Source organism: Capricornis sumatraensis, chromosome 8 (assembly GCF_032405125.1).
Source record: "Capricornis sumatraensis isolate serow.1 chromosome 8, serow.2, whole genome shotgun sequence".
In the NCBI taxonomy this organism is placed as follows: Eukaryota; Metazoa; Chordata; class Mammalia; order Artiodactyla; family Bovidae; genus Capricornis; species Capricornis sumatraensis.
In genome coordinates this window covers 7,240,084-7,259,334 of record NC_091076.1, presented here as the reverse complement: position 1 = coordinate 7,259,334, position 19,251 = coordinate 7,240,084, and the positions used below count along the sequence as shown (strand labels likewise).

At 62.3% G+C, this 19,251-nt stretch overlaps 1 protein-coding gene and 1 non-coding gene across 2 annotated transcripts; one reads left to right on the top strand and one right to left on the bottom strand.

Moving 5' to 3' along the window:
* The first annotated feature begins 665 nt into the window (after positions 1-665).
* On the top strand, positions 666-18,756 carry PCNX3 (pecanex 3). Its single transcript, XM_068979192.1, has 35 exons — positions 666-818; positions 1,149-1,336; positions 1,577-1,676; positions 1,801-1,840; positions 1,942-2,037; positions 2,260-3,390; positions 3,845-3,968; positions 4,056-4,234; positions 4,445-4,535; positions 4,956-5,091; positions 6,416-6,537; positions 7,288-7,441; positions 7,710-7,742; positions 7,955-8,126; positions 8,240-8,350; positions 8,739-8,830; positions 8,956-9,065; positions 9,222-9,327; positions 9,425-9,517; positions 9,667-9,817; positions 10,653-10,797; positions 11,080-11,257; positions 11,920-12,028; positions 12,198-12,327; positions 12,742-12,800; positions 12,897-13,112; positions 13,757-14,010; positions 15,492-15,722; positions 15,889-15,992; positions 16,259-16,406; positions 16,501-16,731; positions 16,811-17,085; positions 17,555-17,688; positions 17,773-18,071; positions 18,150-18,756. Exons 1-35 carry the CDS (start codon positions 666-668, stop codon positions 18,342-18,344), a joined length of 6,090 nt encoding a protein of 2,029 aa, XP_068835293.1. The 3' UTR covers positions 18,345-18,756.
* Positions 15,322-15,394, bottom strand: TRNAE-UUC (transfer RNA glutamic acid (anticodon UUC)). Its single transcript has one exon. It is a non-coding gene; the product is annotated as a tRNA-Glu (tRNA).
* Positions 18,757-19,251: the final 495 nt, after the last annotated feature.

Here is a 19,251-nt window from a genome sequence, read left to right as displayed (position 1 = left end):
CCTTCCCTTAGACCCGGACTCTGCGCAAGCCCGAAGGGTCCTCCCGCTTCTTATCGCTCCACCACCTCCCTGCGCTTGCGCATTCAAGCCGCCAGGTTTTCCTTTTCCGGGTCCCAACTTGGCTCGTTGGGCGCATGCGCCACTGCAGGTTGGCGGCTCGCGGCTCCTTCTTCCGGCCTCCCCCTTGGGCCGGCTCCCGCAGAAGCGGGGCGAGCGCGGAGCCCAAAGCGAGTGACCTGTGACCCCGGAAGTGGACCTCAGGGTCCCGGGGCTTTCCCCGGGCCGGAACCGAGGGAGCCGTCGCTGCACCCCCGGAGCACCCACCCCACGCCCACCTTTGGATGCCGCCGACGGGTGCCCGGCCCGTGCCCCGCGCCTGCCTCCCGGCCCGTCCCTCGGAATCAGTTCTGGGGCGGGGGTGGGGGCCAGGACCCCGCCTCTGATGCGGCTCCACCCCCGCGCCTGGGTCTCACACCGCTGACTTCCGGGCCGGCCCCGCCCCCTGCTCGCACCCTCGCCCCTCCAATCTCTCTCCCCCGTTGGGGGAGACCATGGCGTGAGCGCGAGGCCGGGCCCCGGGGCCCTCGGGCGCCAGGCGGGGCATGGGCCAGGGGCCGCCCCCATGAGGGTCCCGGGAGGAGGGCGCGCGCAGCAGCGGCGGGGCCATGGGGTCACAGGTATTGCAGATCCTACGCCAGGGGGTGTGGGCCTCGCTCACCGGCGGTTGGTTCTTCGACCCGCACCAGAGCACCTTCTCCAACTGCTTCCACCTCTATGTCTGGATCTTCCTGCTCACCTTCCCTTTCTTGCTGTACATGGTGAGACGCTGCCGCCACCTGTAACTCCCGCCGGGGAAAGGGAGGGCAGATGTCACCGAGGGGTGCAAACTGACGTGGGAAGGGGACTCAATGCAGAGTTCAGAGTGTGTGGCGGAGAGGCCAGAATTTTCTGGCCAGGGTGACCTTGAGCCCCTCACCTAATCTCTGTCCAGTTAGTAAAGAAAAGGCAGGGTCTTTGTACTGGTTGTATGCAGGGGTGAGGAAGTCTTCTTGTAAACTTGTGAATCCTAGCCTTGATGGCGGTGGCAGGTCCACCCCTTGTGGGAGCAGGGCTCTATGAAGAAGGACCTGACTTGCTGCCACCTCCAGGTCCTGCCCCCCAGCTTGATGGTGGCTGGTGTGTACTGCCTTGTGGTGGCTGTCATCTTCGCTACCATCAAGACTGTGAACTATCGGCTGCATGCTATGTTCGACCAGGGCGAGATTGTGGAGAAGCGCAACTCTACCATGGGGGAACCAGAGGAAGAGCCTGCCCAGGGGGACAGCAGTCTGCCCAGGTGGGTGAGGTAGGGCTTGTGCTGGAAATGGAGGGTTCTTGGTGCTTGGGCCTTGCCATTGGAGGATGGAGAGGGGGCTTAGGGAACATTGCCTCCAAGAGTGGTGGAATAAATATTCCTTGATTGGCTCTGGATTTGTCAGGGGAATCGATGTGGAGGGAGGCGTGATGGGGATGGTGAGAGAGGTGCTGTGTGAAGAGGGAAGGTTAGCTCGAAGCTGATGTTCCTGTGCACTGCTAGAGACCCTGGAGTGGAGATGACCGTATTTCGAAAAGTGAGTTCCACGCCCCCCGTGCGCTGTAGCTCTCAGCATTCCGTGTTTGGCTTCAACCAGGTCTCGGTGAGTGGTCCCGGCCCTCAGCCTCCCCTACTCCTCTCCTGGGAGCCTGTCCCCCATGTGGGTATGTTCTGCACCTACTTTTTTGCCCTCTTGGCCCCTTCAAACTTTTCTCTTACCTGCTCAGGAGTTGCTGCCCCGGATAGAGGACTCTGGGCCCCTCAGAGGTAGGTGGCTGCTGTTGAGAACTGAGGTGGCGGTGCAGAACGGGGGCCCGGCACATCGACGCCTTGAGGTACTGCTAACGGGTCTGGGGCTGTGCTTGTAGACATCAAGGAGCTGGTGCGGGAGCAGGGCAGCAACAACGTGATCGTGACCTCGGCCGATCGAGAGATGCTGAAGCTAAGCTCACAGGAGAAGCTGAGTGAGTGGGCATGATTGGCAAGGGCTTGGGGAGAAGACTAGCTGCCATGTCTTTGAGTCACCCTAGCCTTTGCTTCCCGGAGCTCTCTTAGTTCTCTGAGATGGGACCTCAGTGTCCCACCCCCCTGGGCTCTCAGAACTCGGGGCCATAGGACCCTCTCAGCCATCAGTTTCTGCTATAGAACACCTTTTTCTAGCCCTGTGTTGTCTTCTTTTCTGACAGTTGGAGACCTTCCCCAGACGCCTCCAGGGGCTGCCCCGGACCCTTCTCTTCCCAGCACGGACTCCTCAGAACGTTCTCCCCTGGCTGGAGATGGAGCCCCGTGGAGTGGCGGCAGTGTGGCTGACACTCCCATGAGCCCCCTCCTGAAGGGCAGCCTCAGCCAGGAGCTTAGCAAGAGTTTCCTGACCCTGACCCGGCCTGAGCGGGCCCTGGTGAGGACCAGCAGTCGACGGGAACAGCGCCGAGGAGCGGGCGGCTACCAGCCCCTGGACCGGCGGGGCTCAGGGGACCCCACGCCCCAGAAAGCTGGCTCCTCAGATTCCTGCTTCAGTGGCACTGACAGGGAGACATTGAGCAGCTTCAAGAGTGAGAAGACCAATTCTACCCACCTGGACAGCCCCCCTGGTGGGCAAGCCCCCGAGGGCAGCGACACAGACCCCCCCTCGGAGGCAGAGCTGCCCGCCTCCCCGGATGCTGGAGTCCCCTCGGATGACACGCTGCGCTCCTTTGACACCGTCGTAGGAGCAGGGACGCCGCCTGGCCCGGCCGAGCCTCTCCTGGTCGTGCGGCCCAAGGACTTGGCGCTGCTCCGGCCCAGCAAACGGCGGCCACCCGTGCGGAGACACTCCCCCGCCACCGGCCGGGCCCCTCGGCGGCCGCTGCTGGAAGGCCGGGGCTTCTTCGAGGATGACGACACCAGCGAGGGCAGTGAACTGAGCCCGGCCTCCAGCCTCCGGTCCCAGCGCCGCTACAGCACCGACAGCTCCTCCTCCACTTCGTGCTATTCCCCCGAGAGTTCTCGGGGGGCCGCCGGGGGAGCCCGAAAACGACGGGCCCCCCACGGGGCTGAGGAGGGGATGGCTGTGCCCCCCAAGCGGCCCTATGGGACCCAGCGGACGCCTAGTACTGCCAGCGCCAAAACGCACGCTCGAGTGCTGAGCATGGACGGGGCCGGGGGGGATGCCCTGCGGGGTCCCCCGGCCGGCTCCAAGGCTGAGCTGGAGGCCCAGGCGGGGGTGGAGCTGGCTGCTGCTGAGCCTGCTGTGCTGCCCGCTGAGGCCCGCAGGGGGCCTACTGCCAACCAGCCTGGCTGGCGCGGGGAGCTGCGGGAGGAAGGTGCGCTGGGGGGAGGTGAGTGCCGGCTGGGGAGGGGCAAAGGGCAGCTGGAGGGGGCCTGCTCAGCCTCTGGCAGCAGGTGGACCTGGACACGGCCGTCTGGTGACGGTCGTCTGCTGGTGCTTCAGATAAGCAGGGGTGAGCGGAGAGGAGGCTAAGGCAGAGACCTCAGGCACCTGGCTCCCGTCCTGAAGTTAGCACTTGAGCCTCTTTTCTTCGAGGTCTCTCTGTAGCCATGCTCATCCTCCTGAGCCACTAGCTTAGCAGAACAAGTCATGTCCTTATTCCCAGATTTAGAAACTGGCCCGAGTGGTTAGGTCACCTGGCAGGGTCACAGAGCCAGGATATGGTTGGACTAGGCCTGACCTTTAGCCCCATACAGGAGTACCTGCATCTCCCCGCCGCCCGCCCCCAGGCTCTGTCCACTCCCTTGTCACTTACACTCGGGGGTGGGCCTCTCTCTGGGCAGCTGCCGAGGAGACTGGCAAGCGGGACCACTCAAGCAATGTGAGGCGGGCACAGGCCATCCGGAGGCGGCACAACGCCGGCAGCAACCCCACCCCCCCAGCCTCGGTCATGGGCTCGCCCCCCAGGTGAGCACCAGCTGGCTGCCCGGGGTGGGGGTGGGGGCCTGCTGGCTCTGAGTGCTGCTGACAGCCTTTGGGCTGCCCCCTCCCCAGCAGCCTCCAGGAGGCTCAGCGGGGCCGCGCGGCCTCCCACTCCCGAGCTCTGACGCTGCCTTCGGCCCTGCACTTCGCCTCCTCGCTGTTGCTCACCCGGGCCGGCGCCAACGTGCACGAGGCCTGCACCTTCGATGACACCTCCGAGGGTGCTGTGCACTACTTCTACGACGAGAGCGGTGAGCCCCTCCCTGCATCCAGTGGCCAAGCCTGTGGCCCAGCCTCTCCTCCGCCACTGAGAGTCATCGTCCCTGAAATTGCACCCTTGGTGCCCCGGGGCTGGGCTGCCCTCTGGAGAACCCAGCACAGGGTTTTTCTCAGGTGGGTTGGGCCTCGGTGCTCGTGTTGCTGACAGGCTGCCTTGTGTCCCACACTTGTCTGTGCTCCAGGTGTGCGGCGTTCCTACACCTTTGGCCTGGCCGGGGGCGGCTATGAGAACCCCGTAGGGCAGCAGGGGGAGCAGGCAGCCAACGGAGCATGGTGAGTCTCCAAGCTCAGGCTCTCCCCGCCCTGTGGCTGATGGGTTGTCATTCCTGGGGCGTTTTCTCTCTTCCTTCTTTGAGCAGGAGCAAAGACCTCTAGGAGGTAGCTCAGATCTCCAGGAGGAGAGGGTGGTGGGCGGGAGCGAGGGGCATGGAGGGGAGATGGGTAAGCCTGCAGGGATCCATTGGGTCCCTGGTTCCGCAGGACTTCCAAGCACGAGGCTCCAGGGCCTTCTTGGATGCCTAGGGTCTGGGAGGGAGGCCCTCTGTGACCTGTCTCCTCTTGACACCCCTGTGCATCTTCTGGGTACTCGAGCAGCCCCCTCGGGCCCCCAGTCGTGGCCTGGCCTTGGCCTCAACCCTGTTTCATTCCTGGGCTCGCCCACAGCCCTGACCCTCACCTCTGCTGTTCCCACAGGGACCGCCACTCGCATTCCTCCAGCTTCCACTCAGCTGACGTCCCAGAGGCCACTGGCGGCCTGAACCTGCTGCAGCCGCGGCCTGTGGTCCTGCAGGGCATGCAGGTGCGCCGAGTGCCCCTGGAGATCCCAGAGGTGAGAAGCCAGCATTGGGGAAGGACCTGCAGGAAGGGGTAGGGGATGCAGACCACCAAGTGCTTGCGCAGGCCCCAGGAGGCCCAGGTCGTTCCGAGTGAGGGCTCTAGGGCCCCTAAGGTGGCTGTCCTGACCTATGGTGGCCAGCACAGGGTACACAGAACGTGAAAGACTCAAGTTGCTTATTTATTTATTCAGTAAGCGTGTCTGGAATAGCTTTGTTACCCTGGCAGGGCGCGCAATTAGTGGGGACAGTGCCATGGCACCCGCAAAGGGGACAGCTGAGATCACTGGACAGTGGCGGTGGGTCGCTTGAGGCATGCTGGTCGAGCTTGTCTGTTTCAGCAGGGTTAGTAAGAGCACCTCTTCTTGTTCCTGAAAGTGTCCTGGTGTGGACGAAAACTTATGTAATCGGTCAGGAAGTGACAGAAATATTAGGATTGTGTAAGGCACAGATTCAGAGCTTAAAGAACAGTCGTGAGAGTAGTGCCCACGCAGCCAGGGCCACAGAGAGACCAAGGGCAGTGCCCAGAAGCTGCGTGTGCCCCTTCCTGGTGTGCTTGTTCTCCTTCCCCGTCCCGTGGGAGAGCAGTGCAGTCCTCACGTGGGCGAGGGCTCCTCCAGAGGCAGGGACTGTGCTGTGGGGGCTCTCCTTGTGTCCCTGGAGCCTGGCACAGGACAGGCTCATGGATGGGTCCTATAAACACTTGTTGACTTAAAGCCCCACAAGCCCAGAGAGGTTAAGTAGGCAGCCCAGGGCCTCACAGCAGTGGCATTGGCACCCGGGCCTGCCCTCAGGGCCAGCCCTCCATGTGCTCCAGGGTAGAGTGGTCAAAGTGACCCTGGTGGCCACATCTGGGCAAAGGGTGGCATTTGTACCGGCTCCCGAAGGGTAAGGTAGATTTCATCGACCCCAGAAAGAGGCCGGAGACACCTCCTGAGTGGGGAAGACAGACACAGGAGCTGGTAACCCTGGCCCTTGGCAGCCCCCACAGCCGTTGAGTCATATCTTGGGAAGCTGGAGAAAGGAGCAGGCCCTGGGGTGGAGGGTCAGGGCAGGGTGCAGGGCCTCTAGATGGTAGGGACTTTCTCTGTAGACCAGCTCGTGTGTGCCAGGGGGTGGCATGGACGGGAGTGGATCAGAGCTGATGGGCCAATGTGTGCCAGGGGGTGGCGTGGACTGCGGTGGTGGGGGATGGGGCTGATGGCCGGTGTGTGCCAGGGGATGGCGTGGACCGCAGTGGTGGGGGGGTGGGGCTGATGGCCGCGGCCGTGGGGACCGCAGTTTGACCTACTGGACCAGGACTCCCTGCACGAATCCCAGGAGCAGACGCTGATGGAGGAAGCGCCACCCCGGGCCCAGCACAGTTATAAGTACTGGCTTCTTCCTGGCCGCTGGACCTCTGTGCGCTACGAGCGGCTCGCCCTGCTGGCACTGCTGGACCGGTGAGCACTCAGCCCCTCAGCTCCCAGTCCTCTGCCGTTCCTGGCCCCAGGGCTTCTAACGTGTGGAGGCCGTCATGGCCACAGAGAGCCTAACCGCTGGGTCACTGAGGGTGCGTGGAGAGCTAGAATTTGCAGTGGGATTGCTTTAGGTTCTTCTAGGGGCGGATGGTTGGCCTAGTAGGGGGTGCTCTGGTCATTCTTTCCTCAAAATTTTGCTGGAGGGAGACATGGCCTCTACACAGTGTGTTTTTATTTTTTTTATTTGCTTCTGTGTTAGATTCAATTAAATTGAATTCTGTAGAGCCTAAAAAGCCAACAAATCGTCTGTCTTAGCTCTCCTTTTTTTCTGGGAGGAAACTGAGGCCCAGAAAGGCAGAGAGGTCAGGTGATGTTTGTTGTCTTGGTGGCCTCCTGTGCTCTGGATTTCTCCCGGCACCGTGAGCGGTGCTTTGGGGGAGCGGGAGGCAGATCGGCCAGATCCCAGGGTGGTGGCCCCTGAGGTCTCCGGGTCTAGAGGGGACAGAGCCTGGGGTTGCGTGCAGGGTAGCAGTGGGCTGGCTTCGTGAAGCAGGTGCAGCCTGGCCCTGCCCAAGGTTATAGCTCTAGATACTCAGGGTGATGGCAGGCGTGGGCACCAGCCCGGATGTGGATCTTTGTGGCCGGGTCCTGTCCCCCACCCCCACCCCCGAATCCCTTGCCCCGGCCAGTACGGGAGGAGGTAGGCATGCTCTGACCCGGTGGTCTCTCCAGGACGCGTGGGCTGCTGGAGAACATCCTCGGTGTCGGCCTGAGCAGCCTCGTCGCCTTCCTGGGCTACCTGCTGCTGCTCAAGGGCTTCTTCACGGACATTTGGGTCTTCCAGTTCTGCCTGGTCATCGCCTCCTGCCAGTATTCCCTGCTGAAGGTCAGGCCTGGCTTCCAGGGTCTCCTCCTCCTCCTCCCACGACCCCTCTTGAGGGGTTTGAGCTAGAAAGCAGATGAGATGCTCCAGGCCCCGTGTTACCACTGCCATCCCCATCCAGCAAATGGAGGGACTGAGGCTCAGGACAGTGGAAGGGGGAGTCCTGCCCTGGTCCCTCATAACGCCCTCGAAGTGGAATTGAACGGGTCCCAGGCCTCTGACCCTCCGTGGGTGAGGCTTTCGCCACCAGTGTAGCTTCTGTCTCTTCCAGAGCGTGCAGCCGGATGCCGCCTCTCCCATGCACGTGAGTACAGCGGAGCATGTCTCCTGCGAGGCCTGGGCCTGGGTGGGGCTGAGACCCTCAGCATTCCCTGTTGCCCCCAGGCCCCTGATCCTTCTGCCCCCACCCTGCCAAGCTCTCTTGGACCCAGGGCTGGGCCCGGGGCACGTGAGCATGCGTTTGCCAGTAGGGCATTCAGTGAGGGAGGCGCGGCTCCTCACAGGCCCCCTCCCCAGGGCCACAACTGGGTGATCGCGTACAGCCGGCCCGTCTACTTCTGCATCTGCTGTCTGCTCATCTGGCTGCTGGACACCCTGGGCTCTGCGCAGCCGTTCCCGCCCGTCTCCCTCTATGGCCTCACACTGTTCTCCGCCTCCTTCTTCTTTTGTGCCCGTGATGTGGCCACTGGTAAGGCTGGGTAGGGTTGAGGTTGCAAGGGGGTCGGGGGGAGTGAGGCCCTAAGGGTGGGCTGGGGGGCCAGCCGGCAGACTGACCAGGCCTCCATTTCCCCTCCCTGCCAGTGTTCACCTTATGCTTCCCGTTCGTCTTCCTCCTGGGCCTCTTGCCCCAGGTGAACACCTGCCTCATGTACCTGCTGGAGCAGATAGACATGCACGGCTTTGGGGGCACAGGTATGGAGCCCAAGGCGGGGCTCGAGGGTGAGGAGGACGTTCAGGCCTGTGGGTCTGTGAGGCTCTGAGGGTATGAGGGCTGTGAGGCTAAACAACTATGGGTTTAGCACTTCGCTGAGGCTTTTCCGAGTCTACATGGAAGATTCTAAGAGCCCATCTCTTCCTCTCCCTTCCCCACCCCTCCCGTCTCCTCCTCCCCAGGCAAGTGGTTTAAACCCGAGAATGCCAGAAGCCCTGCAGGCCTCTCTGGGCTGGGGGAGCAGAGAACAGTGGGCCGGGCCCCAAGTCCAGGGGATGTTAGCCCCTGGAAGTTGAGGGGCAGCGGGGGCAGTGCCGCGGGGGCTGGCGGGTGGGCTCTGGGCTTTACTTGCCCCCGCTCGCCTCGCAGCCGCCACCAGCCCCCTGACTGCCATCTTCAGCCTCTCCCGCAGCCTGCTGGCCGCCGCCCTGCTCTACGGCTTCTGCCTTGGGGCCATCAAGGTAGGGATGACCTGGGGGGTTGCTGGGAGACATCCAGAGTGGGGGGCTGTGGGATGGGGCTCGCAGTGGCCTTTGCCCCAGGTGGGGGCGCCCGCAGCTCTGATTGGCGCGGGCTCCCTCCCCAGAGCCCTTGGCCCGAGCAGCACGTCCCTGTCATCTTCTCCGTCTTCTGTGGCCTTCTGGTGGCGCTCTCCTACCACCTGAGCCGGCAGAGCAGCGACCCCACTGTACTCTGGTGGGTGCCTGCGCGTGCTCGCGTGTCTGTGCCTGGCAAGGGTTGGGGGGCGGGGTCTGCACATGTGCCTGTCACCACCCGACCCCAGGGCCTGTGGGAGGAGGGGCAGCCTCCCAGACCCAGGCCCCTGACTCTTCTCATGGCCCGACCCCCCAGGTCTCTGGTCCGGAGCAAGCTCTTCCCTGAGCTGGAGGAGCGGAGCTTGGAGACCGCCCGCGCCGAGCCCCCAGACCCACTGCCAGAAAAGATGCGCCAGTCAGTGGTAAGCGCCCGGAGTCTCAGGGTCCAGTCTTGGGGGGAAGGGTGTGTTCAGCCACCGGTGGCAGCGGCACTCACGCTGGTGTTTCCCAACCCTGCAGCGCGAGGTCCTCCACTCGGACCTGGTGATGTGTGTGGTGATCGCCGTGCTCACCTTTGCCATCAGCGCCAGCACCGTCTTCATTGCCCTGAAGGTTCGTGGGGCACAGGCCAGTCCTCTCGCCCAGGTCTTTGCCAGAGCCCACATGCCCTGAGGGCCGGGGGCCATGGCCCACATCCTTCTCAGGCCCTGGGTGACGTGCACCAGGCGGCCCCGTGGCTGAGCCTCCCCTCCTTCTTGCAGTCTGTGCTAGGTTTTGTGTTGTATGCACTGGCGGGGGCCATAGGCTTCTTCACACATTACCTGCTGCCGCAGCTCCGCAAACAGCTGCCCTGGTTCTGCCTGTCGCAGCCCGTGCTGAAGCCGCTGGAGTACAGCCAGTACGAAGTGCGAGGTGAGTGCCTCCCGCCAGGCTGGGGCCCTGCACCTGCCTTATAGAGCTCGGACCTCTCAGCTCAGGGTGCCAGCAGGGGGCAGCCTCTGCCCACACCGCCCCGTTTGCGATGGCATGGGCCCTGCGGCCCCTTCACTGCCCTCTGTACCCTCTCCTGTGCCCCCCTCAGCCCCTGCCTCACTCTCGCCCTGCCTGCTCTGGCCTTTCCCTGCCCGCCTTGTGGACCCTGAGAAGGTAGGAGTAGAACTCCAGGAGGTGTTGTTGAGAAATACAGACTGGTTCTTAATGAACTAGATCAGCGCAGTGCACACTGAATTGTGCAACACAGATGCCCTGGAGCTTGTGTTTAAATACCTGGATCTGTGGTGCGAAGGTCTGCGTGCTTGTTTTTCTTAGACAATGAAGGATCTTGTTTACCGGGCCAGCATCTCCATGTGGCTATGGTCACCTTGAGCCGGTGACAGGGGCCTGGTCTGAAGGTCCCTGTGACTGAGGGTCACTGTGAACTTGGGCCTCACCCAACCTGTCCTGACTCCGGTGGACACTGGGGGTGTTGTCGTCATCCTTTATTTCAGATAGCTGAATGGGCAGAGCACCTGCCCTGAGCCCGCAACACGCCCTGCCTGGGCCTCATTGCCCTCATTTGATTTCCCGAAGATCAACACCCCCAGCTGCTCAGAAATTCTAGGGTCCCAGAACTGCGCACCCCCACATCCTGGGCTCTGCCCTCCTGCCAGCTTCCCTCGGAGAGCACGACTGTTCTCCCTTGCAGCAGGAGGGGGTGTGGAGGGCCTGGAGCTCGACAGCAGTCCCACCTTCCTGCCCGTGGTTGCAGGTGCTGCCCAGGTGATGTGGTTTGAGAAGCTGTATGCCGGCCTGCAGTGCGTGGAGAAGTACCTCATCTACCCAGCTGTGGTGCTCAACGCCCTCACGGTGGACGCTCACACAGTCGTCAGCCACCCGGACAAGTTCTGCCTCTAGTGAGGACCTCCAGCCCCCTGGTCATCCCACCACCTACCTGCCCGAGTAACCCAGGGGGAAACTGAGTCCCCTTGGCCAGCAAGCTTAAGTAGGCCCCCAGCTCCTGACACCCCTTCCAGTGAAGCACCTGCCTTCTCAGGAGCAGACATGTCCCTCCGGTACTCCTGAAGTTGAAAGGGTTAGTGACCTCTTCAGGAAGCAGAGACGAAGGTCGCTGGCCCAAAAGAGCCGGGCCCCGCCCAGCAGAGCCCTGGCCCCTAACGCCTACCTCTGGCCCACAGCTGCCGGGCGCTGCTCATGACTGTGGCTGGGCTGAAGCTGCTGCGCTCGGCTTTCTGCTGCCCGCCGCAGCAGTACCTGACCTTGGCCTTTACCGTCTTGCTCTTTCACTTCGACTGCCCACGCCTCTCCCAGGGCTTCCTGCTCGACTACTTCGTCATGTCTCTGCTCTGCAGCAAGGTGAGCTGCGGGCCGCACTGCAGCCCTGAGGGCAGGCCTCTCCTGCCTCGCCGCAGGAGACCTGCCCCAGTCCTGTGGTGTTCCCTCTGAGGGCCCTGGCAGCAGCTCCTCGTAGGCCAGTGAGCAGGCTGAGGTTTAGAGAGCATAAGTGATTTGCCTCAGGTTTCCTGCTGAGCTGGTGGCCAGCTGGGACTTGAACAAAGGCCTGTTCCCTGGCTCTGTACTGGAGGCCTGCAGTGGTGCCCACGGGGGATCCTGGCACAGGCCTGAGCTTTGATCTCACTCCCGTGAGCACTCTGGTCTGGTTTCTGGCCTGGCCCCGGATGGTGGAGATCAAGTCTGTATTCACCTCTGAGGGTAGGGCCTGTGACTGTCTCTTAACTTTTGGTATCACAGCCTCGTCACCAAGAGTGGCATCCCTGAGCAAGTCATGTATCTGTTCTACCTCGTCTGAACCTTAGTTTTCCCATCTGGGAAGTGGGACAGTGATAGGAGGCTCCCGGGATGATTATATGAATTAAATAGCTAATGTCCCCTTGGGTGCTTTGTCTGGGGTTGCTAATGGTGTCGGAAGTCCCAGGGGTCTGAGGGGCACGTGGTGGGCCCCCTTTTCTGTGAGCAGTCCGTGTATCTCTCACCTTCTCCCCTCTCCACCCCTGCAGCTGTGGGACCTGCTGTACAAGTTGCGTTTCGTGCTGACCTACATCGCGCCCTGGCAGATCACCTGGGGCTCAGCTTTCCACGCTTTCGCCCAGCCGTTTGCCGTGCCACGTACCCAGCCTGCCGCTTGCAGCCCGGGTGGGGGTGTGCAGGGAGGGCTGTCGCCCGGATGGGGGGCTCCAGGCGGGCTGGCATCCAGGCGGGCTGGCAGGGGTGGAAGGATCGTGAGGGAGGCTGGGGAGGGTTCTGCGTGCCCGCCACCTCCTTGACTCGCGCCCAGACTCGGCCATGCTGTTCGTTCAGGCCTTGCTCTCGGCACTCTTTTCCACGCCTCTCAACCCACTGCTAGGCAGCGCCGTCTTCATCATGTCCTATGCGCGGCCCCTTAAGTTCTGGGAGCGTGACTACAAGTGAGTCTCCTGGGATGGAGGCGGGTGCCCTGTGGGACCCTGAGGGGGACTGGCGGGGAGCGGGTGGCTGAACGGGGCAGGTTGCTGGGAGATCAGATGGAGGTTGGAGGCTGGGCTTTGGGGAACGGCACCGTGGGCTTCACTGAGGTGGCTGATCCACAGGAACACAGCTTGAGCCAGACGGAAGCCCGGGACTCACACCCTGGGCTTCCTGGCTGTGTGGTGCCCCTGGGGGAGTCCCCTCACATCTGTGAACCTTAACCTCCCCCTGTCATGGAGCTCTAATGGCGTCTGCCTCAGAGTATGGGGGTGCAAGCCAAGAGGGGCGTGGGTGGAGGGTGATGAGAACTGTCACCTGAGCCTGGGGCAGCCTTGCCCTCTTGGCCACCTGTGTGTCACCCTGTCTCTGAACAGCACTAAACGCGTGGATCATTCCAACACACGCCTGGTCACTCAGCTGGACCGGAACCCCGGTGTGTACCCAGCCATCGGGGGCTCTGGGGCCGGGCCGCCCTGGGGAAGGAGCCTTGCTTACTTGTGTTCATCTGTCCGTCCATCCTGGGTCCCAGGCGCTGATGACAACAACCTCAACTCGATCTTCTACGAGCACTTGACCCGCTCGCTGCAGCACACACTGTGTGGGGACCTGGTGCTGGGCCGCTGGGGCAACTACGGCCCCGGCGACTGCTTCGTCCTGGCCTCCGACTACCTCAACGCCCTGGTCCACCTCATCGAGGTTGGCAACGGCCTCGTCACCTTCCAGCTGCGTGGCCTCGAGTTCCGGGGTGAGCCTCAGGGTGCCACCTTTGTCAGTGTGTGAGGGCCGGACCCTAACCCTGCTCTTACCCCTGTTTGCTGGGGCCCTTGAGCAAGGCACTCTCCACCGTGGGCCCCACGGCCTGGGATTCCTAGTCTGAGCATTGAGGCAACAGGCTTTCTTTGACCCAGCCCCATCCCTGCCCTGACTGTGGCAGGTCTGTAGTGAACAGGCTGCTCTGGTGGAAGCTCTGGCCTGGAGCTCCTGCTGGCCTGCTCTGTGGACTCAGGCCTGGCCCACTTTGGGGCCCACGCATAAGCCCTGGGCAGTGAGCCAGCTCCTGGCCCTCAGGAAGGATGCACCTGGCAGGTACCAGCTTCAGAAGAGGCCCTGAGCGCAGAGAGGCTCGAAGCACAGCTTAGAGCAGCGCGAGCCTGAGCTTTGGTCTTTGCATCTATAAGTGAGGGATCTGACCCTATCTGTCCTGTCACCGTCACCCCAGTCCCACCCCACCACGGCCACTGGGAGTTAGGAGGGGAAAGGGGCTCGTTTGTTCATCCGTTCACTAAGTAACGGTGACTCCTGTCGCCTCCAGGGGAGGGGCCTGAGCACTCTGGGGAGGAGGCAGGCGGGGATGGGCCCGTGTCCCCTGACTGGCCCCCTTCCCCGCAGGTACATACTGCCAGCAGCGGGAGGTGGAGGCCATCACCGAGGGCGTGGAGGAGGATGAGGGCTGCTGCTGCTGCGAGCCAGGCCACCTGCCGCGGGTCCTGTCCTTCAATGCGGCCTTCGGGCAGCGCTGGCTGGCCTGGGAGGTGACGGCCAGCAAGTATGTGCTGGAGGGCTACAGCATCAGCGATAACAACGCCGCGTCCATGCTGCAGGTGTTCGACCTCCGAAAGATCCTCGTCACCTACTACGTCAGGGTAGGAGGGTGAGGCTGGGTGGCCGGGGCCCCACACTTAGGGCTCGCTGGGTGGGAGCTTCCCGAAGGCCACCTCCTGAGTCTCCAGGAGCCTGTTCTGAAGGGAAGCTGGGGCCTCAGAGAGCAGAAGCATCTTCGTAAGAGTCACTGCCGGATAGCGGGTCTCAGGCCCTGTGACTCTGCCCGTGGGGGGGCCTAGGGTGGGGCCCTCTGCCACCGCCTCTAGGAGGCTCCTGTGGGGTGGTGAGTACTGGGGGCCAGTTGGCAGCATGTACACAGATCCTCTCTCTGGGCTTCGGACCTGGGAGGGGCATTGCTGACGACCACCCTCCAGACCACCAGCTGGTGGACGGCCCCTCTGTGTCACTTGTCAGAGAAACTACCTTCTCAGATGTTTTTTCCCATGCCCTCACGCACTCCTAGGGAAGAGCTTATACTGGGGCCATTTTGCCCAGGTTCTTGGCCCCCCACGTCCTACCACGCTGCTGGACTCCCTATTGCCGAGATGCCCCCTGTTCACGGCCAGCTGTACCAGCCTCTGCAGCTCTGGGTTCCCCACCCCTCCCCCAGGCAGAAGGCCACCCCCCATTGGCTCCATCCAGGGCAGCACACAAGATCCCATAACCTGACTGGCTGCCAACTGTTGGCCTCAGACCGCCCATCCATCGTGTCCGTACCAGTCGCATACTGTCCAAAGGCTATTCTCCATTCACCCACGCCCCTGCTTAGAAACCAGCAGAATCTCTCTTTTTTAAATATGTATTTTATTATTTTCTTGGCCGAGTCAGGTCTTAGTTGTGGCTCGAGGGATCCTCGTTGCGGCACGCAGCTTCTCTGGTTGCACACGGGCTCAGTAGTTGTGGCACGTGGGCTTAGTTGCCCTGCGGGGGATCTTAGTTCCCCAGCCAAAGATGGAACCCACGTCCCTTGCACTGCAAGGCGGATTCTTAATCACTGAAGCTCTCAGCAGATTCTCTTAAGGGGTCCAGGAGCCCCTGGCTTGGGTACATATGCTGTGCCTCTTTTTTTTGAGGGGAAGTCCTGTGATCACACTCATGCTATCTTGAGGGACCTGTGACCTAAGCACCTGCCGTAGGCAGCACCCTCTAGTGGATGCTCCGTAAGGAGGGATGCTTTCTGTCGGCTTTGCCCTTCCCCTTCCCTGACCGAGAGAAGGAGCAGACAGGCCTGTGTGGCTTCAGGGAGCTGAGATGGGAGAGGGGATGGGTGTCCTGGGAAGCTGACTTCAGCACAGTCTAAGGCAGAAGCTTCTCTTTCTTTCGGTCAGGCCACATAGCTTGAGGGATCTTAGTTCCCCAACCAGAGATCGAACCCAGGACCTCTGCGGTGAAAGCGCAGAGTCCTAACCACTGGACCACCAGGGAACTCACGGGGAGAAGCCTCTGTACCCTGACGCTCTCTTTCCTAGTGGCCAGGGCGAGGGCGCGCCGCCATTCACTGACCCCTGCCCTCTCCTCGCAGAGTATCATCTACTACGTGAGCCGCTCTCCAAAGCTGGAGGCCTGGCTGAGCCACGAAGGCATCGCGACGGCCCTGCGTCCTGTGCGGGCGCCTGGCTACGCTGACTCCGACCCCACCTTCTCTCTGAGCGTGGACGAGGACTACGACCTTCGCCTCTCCGGCCTCTCGCTGCCCTCCTTCTGCGCCGTGCACCTGGAGTGGATCCAGTACTGTGCCTCCCGGCGCGGCCAGGTCCGGCCACCAGCACCCTGGGGCTGCCCTCTCCCCATCAGCCTCCCCGCTCCCCTGCGGGTTCTTCTCGCCCTCAGCCTCCCTTGGCCTGGGCCCCAGCCCCTGCCCCAAGTTCCCTGTGCCGGGTCTGAGCTGGGCTCTGGGGATGGGGGTCCTTGTGCTGCAGCCTGTGGACCAGGATTGGAACTCGCCGCTGGTCACACTGTGTTTTGGCCTGTGTGTGCTGGGCCGCCGGGCCCTGGGGACCGCCTCGCACAGCATGTCTGCCAGGTGAGTGCCCAGCCCCGCCTGTGGCCCTCCCCTCCGCTACCTCCTGACAAGCTCTGGGCCTCTGGCTGCAGCCCCTCCTCTCCCCATGGGACCTCGCCTGCTCCTCACCATCACCCTGTGAGGGACACAGGCAGGGACTGACTTCCTTGTCAAGATCGGGAAACTAAGGCCCAGCGTGAAGAGCAGGCTGCTCTCTGACCCCTACACACAGCCAGCGCTGAGGAGCCCCAGCGCGCCTGGTGCATTCACTCCCTCCTCTTCTCCAGCCTGGAGCCCTTCCTCTACGGCCTGCACGCCCTGTTTAAGGGGGACTTCCGGATCACCTCCCCGCGGGACGAGTGGGTCTTTGCCGACATGGACCTGCTTCACCGCGTGGTGGCGCCTGGGGTTCGCATGGCCCTCAAGCTTCACCAGGTAGGCAGAGGTGTGCCCAGGCAGGGCGGGCAGGCAGTGAACCCGCCACTCAGGGCAGGGGCGGCCCACCTCGGCCCTCCCGTCCTCCCCGCAGGACCACTTCACGTCCCCAGACGAGTACGAGGAGCCGGCTGCCCTATATGACGCCATCGCGGCCAACGAGGAGCGGCTGGTCATCTCACACGAGGGCGACCCGGCCTGGCGCAGCGCCATCCTCAGCAACACGCCCTCGCTGCTGGCGCTGCGCCACGTCCTGGACGACGCCTCAGACGAGTACAAGATCATCATGCTCAACCGGCGCCACCTCGGCTTCCGCGTCATCAAGGTGGGCTCAGCCGCCCTCTCCTCCCGGCCCCTTCCCGCCGCGGCCTCCTGACCCCCTCCCACACGTGTGGCCCCCGCAGGTGAACCGCGAGTGTGTGCGCGGCCTCTGGGCCGGGCAGCAGCAGGAGCTGGTGTTCCTGCGCAACCGCAACCCTGAGCGCGGCAGCATCCAGAACGCCAAGCAGGCGCTCCGCAACATGATCAACTCCTCCTGCGACCAGCCGCTGGGCTACCCCATCTACGTGTCTCCCCTCACCACCTCGCTAGCCGGCAGCCACCCTCAGCTGCGGGCGCTGTGGGGTGGCCCCGTCAGCCTGGGCGCCATTGCCCGCTGGCTTCTGCGCAGCTGGGAGAGGTGAGCTCTGACCCATGCCTCTGGGGTCACGGGAGAAAGCAGAGGTTCACAGAGAGAAAGTGGTGCCCTCCGGGGTCTGACTGAGGAAGCGCCAGAGCCAGGGGTGAACCCCAAGCTGACCCAGCTGCATACCCCACCCTCTCAGCCAGAGCTGAAGGTGGCCTTTAGCCTGAAGCACCATCAATAATGCCACCTTTAAAACCTCTATATGGGCTTCCCTGGTTGTCCATTGGGTAAGACCACGTTTCCACCGCAAGGGGCATGGGTTCCATCCCTGGTCGGAGAACTAAGATCCCACATGCCTCACTACGTAACCTTAAAAAAAAAACACCCTGTAAAGTAGATGGCAGAATCTTTTAGAAATAGGACTAGGATCTGAGATGTTAGGTGCCTTGGGTTGGGGACTTGTGCTTGTGAGGGCATTGCACCCTCCTCTCTCTACCAACGTCATCTGTTTCCCCTCTCCCAGGCTTCACAAGGGCTGTGGAGCCGGCTGCAATAGCGGCGGGAATGTGGATGACTCAGACTGTGGCGGAGGTGGTGGCTTGACCTCCCTCAGCAATAACCCCCCCTTGGCACAACCCACACCTGAGAACACAGCAGGTGAGCCGGCAAGGCCCGGTTGAGCCCATGAGTAGGAAAGGCAGCCTAGCAACTGAAGTCTGCACTCTTATCTGTCTCCCACAGGCGCTGGGGACCAGCCCCTCCCACTAGGCCCTGCTTGGGGCCCGAGGCCCTCCCTGAGCGGCTCTGGTGATGGGCGCCCCCCTCCTCTGCTGCAGTGGCCACCCCCTCGGCTCCCTGGACCATCCTCCGCTTCACCGGCCCCCCCTGAGGGTCCCAGGCCCTCAAGGCCCCCTGGCCCTGGTCTCCTAAGTTCTGAGGGTCCCAGTGGGAAGTGGAGCCTGGGGGGTCGGAAGGGACTGGGGGGATCCGAGGGGGAGCCAGCCTCAGGGAGCCCTAAAGGAAGCACCCCCAAATCTCAGGTAAGGTTCTTCCGGCAGGGTCAGGTCTGGGTAGCTCAGCTCTGCTCTCCCACCACCAACCTGTCTCCCTTCCCTCAGGCGCCCCTAGACCTCAGCCTCAACCCGGACGTCAGCACTGAAGCCTCACCCCCCAGAACAGTGCGGGACATTCCTTGCTTGGACAGCAGTGCTCCTGAGAGTGGCACGCCCACCGGGGCCCTGGGCGACTGGCCTGCCCCTGCGGAGGAGCGAGAGAGCCCGGCAGCTCAGCCCCTGCTGGAGCATCAGTACTGAGTGGCCTGGCGCCCTCTGGGCCTCAGCCCTGTATTTGGGAACTTGGACCCCCGGCCTCTGGCCCTTTCTGCTGGACCACAGAACCGAGTGGCTTTGGCTTCCACATGTGAACCCTGACCTCTGGCTGCCTTAGCCAGAGCACCAGAACTGAATAGCCCAGACCTCTGACCTTGACCCCTGATCTCTCATCCCTAATCCAGGGCCTGGGCTCCCCAAACTGAGGCAGGCAGCATCCCAGTCAGGCCCTAGGAGCCAAACCCATGGGCTGGTCCCGCTTCAAGCCCATGGCCAGGACTGACTTGGCCCCTTGACCTGCACCGCCTGCTGGGGTGGCCCTTTGGCCTTGGACTTGGGGCTGAAATGTGGGAAAGGGTTTTTTTTTTCTTTTTTCCTTTTTTTTTCGTGCTTCGGAGACACCAGAATTAATAACACTATTTTTGATTTTGGTTGGCAGTTTCTTCTATCTGAGGGTGTTTGGGTGGAGGGTGGAGGAGGTGGTCAAGTCAGGGTAGATGAGCAGAGGGAGAGGGATGAAGGATGTGGGGCTGGGTTCTGAGGTCAAGGTTAGACCAGATGGGACTCAATAGGACTGGATCCTCTGCCACAAGCCTGTTCCTTTTTTAAACTTTGACCTTAAGTGTGCAGTTCTGTTTCTCACGCCAAAATGTTCAAAGATTTCTAGCTCCATTGGCAGGTTTCTGCAATTATCAGCCTGACCCTTGCCAGAGCCTTTCTCTGAGCCTCAGTTTCTCCAGTTGTAAATAAGAGATGACACCTGTCTAAGGCCTTTTAAGAATACACGACACTGCGTGTGTAGAGCAGCGCTTACAAGTACTCATGAATAGTGGCACTTCCTGAGCACTTGGTCTCTGTGCCCAGGCTGCAGCCCAACACTAGGCGTCCCGGT